This window comes from Neopelma chrysocephalum, unplaced genomic scaffold (assembly GCF_003984885.1).
Source record: "Neopelma chrysocephalum unplaced genomic scaffold, ASM398488v2 Primary Assembly neopelma1_95b, whole genome shotgun sequence".
Taxonomy (NCBI): domain Eukaryota; kingdom Metazoa; phylum Chordata; class Aves; order Passeriformes; family Pipridae; genus Neopelma; species Neopelma chrysocephalum.
The window spans coordinates 1,433,385-1,440,881 of NW_020897758.1; the positions used below are offsets into that span (position 1 = coordinate 1,433,385).

General features: G+C 52.3%; 3 protein-coding genes across 6 annotated transcripts in view; 2 read left to right on the forward strand and 1 right to left on the reverse strand.

The window, feature by feature from the left end:
• DNAJC8 (DnaJ heat shock protein family (Hsp40) member C8) overlaps window positions 1-61 on the reverse strand; it is an 11,292-nt gene extending 11,231 nt beyond the window's left edge. Inside the window, exon 1 of the mRNA XM_027694023.1 lies at window positions 1-61. The gene's annotated coding sequence lies outside the window, so the exon portion shown is untranslated.
• A 176-nt stretch (window positions 62-237) lies between these two features.
• Window positions 238-916, forward strand: ATP5IF1 (ATP synthase inhibitory factor subunit 1). Its single transcript, XM_027694039.1, has 3 exons — window positions 238-333; window positions 430-542; window positions 631-916. Exons 1-3 carry the CDS (start codon window positions 238-240, stop codon window positions 767-769), a joined length of 348 nt encoding a protein of 115 aa, XP_027549840.1. The 3' UTR covers window positions 770-916.
• Window positions 917-7,246: 6,330 nt separating this feature from the next.
• The window catches only part of HNRNPR (heterogeneous nuclear ribonucleoprotein R), a 29,080-nt gene continuing 28,829 nt past the window's right edge, over window positions 7,247-7,497 (forward strand). Inside the window, exon 1 of one of the 4 annotated variants that reach the window (XM_027694043.1) lies at window positions 7,247-7,376. Coding sequence is in view for 3 of the 4 variants with exons in the window: in XM_027694041.1 (XP_027549842.1) it covers window positions 7,302-7,376 (75 nt within the window). In the remaining variant the exon portion in view is untranslated. The remainder of the gene's footprint in view (window positions 7,377-7,497) is intronic. The other 3 variants (XM_027694041.1, XM_027694040.1, XM_027694042.1) reach the window with 3 other exon arrangements.

The following is a 7,497-nucleotide window of genomic DNA, read 5'->3' on the forward strand; positions in this document are numbered from 1 at the left end:
GCGTCCTCGGCCGCGCCCGCGCCGGGCCCTGCCGCCGCCATGGCCGCCGCACCACGTGACCACGCCGTCGCGCCACGTGACCCCGCCAACAGACACCGCCCCCGCCGGGCGCGCGGAAGGGCCCCGCCTGTGACGTCTCGAGGCCCCGCCCCCCGCCCTCCCGCTCCCGCCGGGCCCCGCGCGCGGGCGCAGCTGCGCAGGCGCGGGGCGGGGCGGGCGCTCCAAGGGCACGCGGCCATGGCGGCCGTGGCGGCGGCGCGGGGCGGGCTCGGCCTGCGCGGGGCTCTGCTGGCGCAGCAGCACCGCTGGAGCTCGGGCTCGGGCGCCGACCAGGTGGGCGCGGGGGCGCGGTGGGCGGGGGTGTCCCGGGGGTGTCCCTCCGTCCCTTTGTCCCTCTGCGCCCAGCACTCACCGCCGTCCCTCCTGCAGCTCGGCGAGCTGGGCAAAGGTGCCGGGAAGGGCGGCGGCGGCGGCGGCTCCATCCGCGAGGCCGGCGGCGCGTTCGGGAAGAAGCAGGCGGCCGAGGAGGAGCGGTACTTCAGGTGAGCGAGGCCGGGGCCTGCGGGGCCGCTCCCCTAGTCCGGGCACGGCCCGGTGTGGGGCTGCACCTCGAGCCGTCCTCTCTTGCAGGGAGAAGGAGCGAGAGCAGCTCTCTGCCTTACGGAAACACCACGAGGAAGAGATCCATCACCACCAGAAAGAGATTGAGCGGCTGCAAAAAGAAATTGAGCGCCATAAGCATAAAATCAAGGAGCTTAAAGATGATTAAGCTGGTGCTGTTGTTGTATGTGCATGACCAATACTGAATGTGGTGTAAAAACAGCGTTGGAGACTGTATATTTTGATCAGCATAATCCAAACCCATCCAATTATACTGTGGTCTGCAACATTGTCAAATAAACTACTCAGTCTCACTTTCCTGCTCAGTAACTGTTTAATGAAAACAAAAACAACCAACCCCACTGTCTGGTTTTAAGCTTCATTATTCTTCCAGAATAAGGATATACTCCTGAGTAGACAGACCTGTACAGAATTTAACTACTTTCTTTAGATTTATTTGAAAGAAATGACCATTTGTACCTAGTGGGATAACTTTAGAGTTAGGCTGATGTCATGTGTGGTGGTGCTAGTTCCTGGAGCAAGACAGCCGAGATCCTGACTTTGACATGAATGTTCTTTTCCACAATGACTTATTTGCCCAGTGTTTGGGGGTTTTTTTATTATCTCTAGTTCTCTGTTCCTTAGCTAAGTCCCTTTCCAAAGAAGGATGGATTAAGACTAATTTTATGCTGTTTTAATCACTTTTGCAATTTTAGTGTAAGAAATTAATCATAAAACACAGTAAGTGCCTTGAAATACTGTGGTCTTACTGCACTAAGCCCTGACAAGAAGGGGATTTTTTTATGTAATAAGAATGGGCAGGTAAGAAAACAGCCTTGCTTTCTACATTTGCACTGTTGCGTCCATAAATCTGCCTGAACTGGCTTGGTTTGCAGCACTGGTGAATGCCAGGCTGCGTTACAGTTGGTGAAGGGTAGCAACGACGCTGAACTGGGTGGGTACGTGCCTGGAACTGCCCTGTCTGAAAGTGCAGGAGGCAAATGATACCTTTGATGTAGAAAGTGGTTTGACAAGGGTGTGACTGGCTGGCTGAAGATGTCCCAGTTTCTCCTGTGTTACCTGGTGCACCCTCAGCCAGCTGCTCCCCTTGGACTGCTCTCACCTGAGGAACACTGCAGGTAGTGGCATGTCTTGTCTGCAGAGTAAATGACACCACTGTCACTCTAATGCCCTTAAAAAACATTCTTCAATGAAGATGTCACCCATGTGATCAGCCCTGGAAGAGAGGCTGTACTGTGGAGTATCCTTGCCTGGCTGTGCTCAGTCTGTGGGAGATGCTGTGGTGAGTTGTGCTGAGGTTGTGTACAGAGCTTCACTGCAGGCTTAGTCCCTTTTTAGTTGGGCCTAATTACAAAAATATTAGTAACTCCCCCTTCCCCACCTCCCTGAACCTCAGGGGAAGAACTGTGTCATGAAAAGCAATATACTATTGACCCGTTTAGGTTATACCCATTTAAAAATCTGATTTTTTACCCATTTCAGAATGGTTTTGCTATTGTATCTGTCAGCTGGGGTTGCCTTCCCCCAAAAGCTGCAGTCACTAGTGAGATGTCACCACTGAAGACTGATTTCTTGGCATCACAGCTACAGTGGACTGTGGAAGAGCTGAAATAAATATTAGGACAACTCTATATTCTGAAGGAACAGGTGAGGGTTTAAATTCACGGCTCTGTGATTTACTCTGCATTTTTTGCACTAACTATGCCATAAGCTCAGCCACAGAGCCTCTGCCCAAGCGCCTGTAAGGGAGGGGATTTGCTGTGAGACTCTGGGAGTGCTGTGATTTGGACCTCTGTGATGTATGGTGCCACAGAGAGAGGTGTTACAAACCCTCTGAAGTCCTCCAGAACTTAAATGTGCAGGTGTGTACCTTGCTACACTGCTTTTTTGTCCACCAGCACTCTCTGAAACGGGTCTCTCCTCATGTTTTAACTTTGCACCAGTTTCAAAGGGGCTCCTACACTGGTAGATGTGCTGGGACCCTTACCACCAGTTCATCAGCCCACGGCATTTTCTGGAGAGGAACGCCTGACTAACTCCTCTACAGCAACTCTGAACTCATACCAGGTTATGGCAGTGGAAGAACACAGGGACAGGCAGCTGCAGATCTGATGCAGCAAGTGGGCTGGGAGAGAAGCCCCTTTCAGCAATGGTCTGCCTGGCAGTCGGCGAGCACTCAGCTGTGCCCACAGACTGGCTGCTGGACAGGCTGAACGGATAAACCATGCTGCTGCTTAAAGCAGAGTCTCCTTCCTGCTTCCCCCTCTTCTCCTCCTTTTCACTGTCTTGGGCGTGTTGTGGGAGTCACTCAGCCTCTTATCGCACCAGCCCATTCATCTGAGCCCAATGAATTCACCCAGGCTAGCAAGGTGAATGGCTTCTGGAGTCCAAAAATGCTCAAATCACCACCAAGAAGTGCGAGAAGTACTGAGGAGGGTGTCTTCTCCCATCTCTTGACAGGCCCTTTGCTAAACTAGAAAGGCCTCTATTTTTATCCAGGTGGCATGGTAACTGACTTTGCAGCCATCTCGCCACTAGGAATCCCACCTGGCTATGAATCTTAGTACCTCAGTAGTGTCTGTTCAATTTGTCCTTGGGTTGAGGTTTCTTTACTGTGATCCACCCACTGACCTCCTCTTCCAGGGAGTCCCAAACCTCCCTGAAACCAGTTTGCTTTAGTTTAATGCCAGTGACACTGGCCATTCCTAGTTAACAGGCACTGCTTTATTTCCTTGGTGGTGTAAATATCTCTGCCTAGTAAAAGACCCCTCTCCTGAACTTGTCTCTAGAGATGACAAGCACCTCACCCACTCCACCTCTTATGCTGACCAGCTGCAATTCTGTGAGGAACTGAGTTCCTACCAGAGTTCCCAGCACCCCTGGTCACCTTGACCCTTTTCTTGTGATGGTTCTGGTGCTCTCTAAAACCTCAGTTACAGAAATGTCTTTTCCTGTTCCCTGAGGTTAGTAAGAAGCATGAATTGATATAGTGTCTGATCACTAAAAGGTGGTTTGAAGTAAATGTTCAAGTGGGACCTCTGCCTTTGGGCAAGGGAGATGTTAAATCATCTTGTTTTGTGTAGTTTCATCATCAGTGCATCTCTTCAGAGGTGGTTTTCTTACTTCTATTGAACTTCCAACTGTCTGTCTCTGCAATAAGTTACCAAATCACATAGGTGTTGCCTGTTCCTGATTCCTGTGACACAGCAGTTAACCAGCACAGGTGAGTGTACTGGATCTGGGGTGCATGGCTAAGGATTTTCTCCCAAGTGCAATGCAATACATCAATAGCACCAGCTTACAGGCTTGGAACGTGTTTTTTCTGCAGCTCCTTTGACAGTGCTTATGATTAAAAACATGAGACGAAAGATGTCCAAGTCTGAGTTACAGACAGTCCTCTTAGCAGAAGTATTTCAACTACAGGGTGTTAAAAAATTATTTGAGATGCATTTAGTCTGACGAGCATTTCACCAAAAAGGTTTGGTGTTCTGGAGATCACTGCAATAGCATTGGGCTCCTGACAAATGACAGGAGCATTTGCATGACTCACAGCAAGCAGTTTGTCTGGGTTCAGCCACCACTTCCAGGGCCAGCGGATGGAGAGATGCCAGGTCCAGCTACAGATAGTTTGCTGCAGGACTCCAGAGCAGGAATGCTGGGGGGTTAAGAAGGTAAAAGCTGTCTGTAGACCTTCCCAGGACTCTCCCTCAGTCCAGTGTGACCTGGAGGACAGGGCTCAGTTGTCTTTTGGCAATCAGTAGCTACAAACTGCCAGCTACTTCCAAGGAATTCTGTTTCAGAGCAACCAAAACCCAAAGCTGATGTTTGAAACTGGTAAGGCTGCAAGAACAGTGCTGAACTCAGACAACAGGCCATAGAGGAGCTTGTTCTGGGTTTCCTCAATTGCTCTGGAATGGCTGATGGCATGATTGGCTCCCCCTCTGAACCGAAGACACAAAGGAAGGGATTCTTTTCCCTGCCAGAACCGGTGCATCCTGGTTATTCACTTGTTCCTCAGGGTTGGACTGACCCCTGTTCACAACACCCTGACTCCCCACAGCCACTTACAGCGCAGTTCCATGAAGAACTTCTCTTCTTGGAGCAGACTTTATATCTCAATGAGATGCTTATCCTTCCTTACCCCCAGATCCTCTGTCCTTTCTGTGCTTCTACAGATCATGGACCAAACTGCTTGGCCACTGCAGAAGCAGGAAAAGTGAAATTTGTTTTCAGCTAAAACTGAGCTGGTGATTTTTGCTGCAGCAAACAGAAGCTGCTTCCCAAGGTGCTCAGTTTGTGCTGTATCCTACACAAATGTGACAGAAGTTACCAAGAATCCTTGGCTCAGGTGAGGAAAGAAGTGAAAAGAGAGGCGAGATCCAAAATCTTTAGCAAGCTGGTTTTAGTGCAAGGTAGCCAGGTTGCCCAGTCTGGTCTCTGGGCCTTTTTGACACACTTGTCCTCCCTACTCAAGAGCAGACAAGTGGGACAAAGACAAAGTATATGTGTATGTTTTTCCCAAAATTAAATACACTGGCTGTGTACAAGGCAAAATAAACATGCCCAGGGTAATAACAGCAGCATGGCCTCTGTAGGAAGAAATTTTCCTGAGCATTTCCTTGCTGTAGAGGTGATGGAACACACCAGGGGCACTCAAAGTTCCTCACTGGTAAGTAAAGCCTGAAGATTTTTAAGACAGACCTCCTCTTCCTGGAAGTCTGGTCTGCAGCAAACACATAAGAACTGCATAGCAGCAGAGCACTAGAGAACAAGATATTTGCTGGAGGCAGGCACATCTGTGACATGTTATCCATAACAGCTGCACTGATAATTGGTCAGGATAAAAAGTCTAAAGCATCAGCAAATGTCATATTCCATATATATGTTAACAGCTTACATACAAACTACAGCAGATTCAACTCTGTCATCTTGCCACTGATGTGGAAACAATGGAATTTCAGTGCAGTCACAGGAGTGACAGACTGACAGGAACAGGCTTAGCCTCAGCAAAAAACCTCTGGCCACTGAACACAGGAAATGTCAACAGGTTGCAGGGTAAATATATAGGGCTGTGGAAAAGCTGGATCCCTTCACTTCCTTTGCTCTGTCCCCTCAGGGGTTCACTCACCTTTCTCCCATGCAAGACTCTAGCCTCCCCACTGAAGGTACACCACCACCCCCTGCATGTCCAGGGGCAGTGGGACTGTCATGCCCTGCCAGACCAATACGTGCCAGCTTTCTGCAGCCAAGATTAACGCTCTCCTTGGTTCCAAGATGGTTTTTGTTCTGCCTTGGCACAGGACTAAATCAGATCTTGTGTAGCTTTGTGTCATTATACTCCATAATTTACTCCTGGATACTATATTACAAAGTATTTAAGAGCTTTGCAGGACATTTATTAAGCACCACTAAAGATGCTCAGCTCCCTCAATCCCTCTCAGTATTTGTGTTGCAAGAACTCCTTAAACCTATCATTCTTAACTCCCAGTAAAATAAACTGCTGCAGTGAACTGGGACAAGGCAATGAATGATTACATCTCCTTCCCTCTCTATACCACAGCAGACCCTACATCCAGCACTGAAGAGCTGGCTTTACTGCTGAGTCTGGAGAGGGAAGTCACCAAGGCAGTGCCAATTCCACAGGAGAAGCAGCATGTCCACCACTGGACAGGTTCAGCAAGACAGACTGAACACTTCCAGCATCTGCACAAGCTTGCCTCCAATTTCTGGACTGGAAGCATTGGACAACACACTTCTTCCCCAGTAGTGAGCTATCACACACACAGCACACACCTACATGCTGTCTTCAGGAGAGTCATTTTGTGGTGAAAGTCCTGGAAGGACCTTCCCTGAGAGTATGACAGCTGCTGCACTTCTTTCTTTACCAGGCTCCAGAGGGACAGTTCACATGCAGGTTCTCTGAGTTCACTTCAGCACAGGGCTCTGGGCTCTGCCCAGCCCAGCACACCTGGACTTCCACCTTATGCAACAGCACAAGCATACGAAGCCAGTGCCACACAAACGGTGCCAATGCACTGATTTTCCTCCAGAATTATGTAGTTATTGTGTCAACTCTGCACTCATCAAGCAAATCTGGTGAGCAGGCAAGTTAATCACCGATTAATTACAGATTAGCAGGCGCAGAGCCCCTCAGGCCACTGTCCTGAGAACGGACAGTGCCGCACAGCTTCCCCTCCTTGCCTCGGGCCTGGAGGGCAACGTGGCCCAGGGGGCTCCCAGGAGGCAGGGCTCGGACAGCGGGAGAGCCCCGCGGGTGAGGGTGAGGGTGAGGGCCGAGGCTCCCGCCGGGGGTCCCGGCCCGGCCGCAGCTCCTCCGCCCGGGGCCGACCCCGCCCCGCCCCCTCAGCGGAGGCCCCGCCCCCGGGCGCGCGGGGGGGACGGGGCGGCCCCGCGCTCTCCCTTTGTTCGGGCCGCGGGCGGCGCTGCCCCTTTAAATGCCCCCGCCCGGCCCTGCCGGCGCGCCGGGGGAAGGCGCCGCGCGATTGGTTACGGCGCTGCCTTCTCATTGGCCGGCGGGAAGAAGGGCGCGTCCCGCCTCCCATGTCCCATTGGCGCCGCCGGCTGCCCGTCCGGAGAGCGGGCTCCTGAGTGGGCGAGACGGCGGTCCCTGGAAACAGTTCCGGGAAACCCCGCGTGCTGCCGGGGTCGCGCCGCCGTCCATGAGGAGAAGGAGGAGCGCGCGCCATTTGCCGTCGCTGCTTGGGCCCGAGCTGCGCCGCGCCGGCCCCGCTCCGGTGAGTGCCGGAGCCGTCCCGCGGGGCAGGGGCGCTCCGCGGTCGGGCCGGGCCCTCCCACGAGGGCCAGGCCCCGCGGCGGGGCGGGCGGCGCGGGCCGCGGACAGGCCCAGCGCGGGCG

Excerpts from the sequence above, each read along its gene's own strand:
- ATP5IF1 (XM_027694039.1), top strand. The coding sequence starts at position 238 with ATGGCGGCCGTGGCGGCGGCGCGGGGCGGGCTCGGCCTGCGCGGGGCT. Across the intron at positions 334-429 it reads CGGGCTCGGGCGCCGACCAG|CTCGGCGAGCTGGGCAAAGG; the intron begins GTGGGCGCGGGG and ends TCCCTCCTGCAG. Across the intron at positions 543-630 it reads GAGGAGGAGCGGTACTTCAG|GGAGAAGGAGCGAGAGCAGC; the intron begins GTGAGCGAGGCC and ends CCTCTCTTGCAG.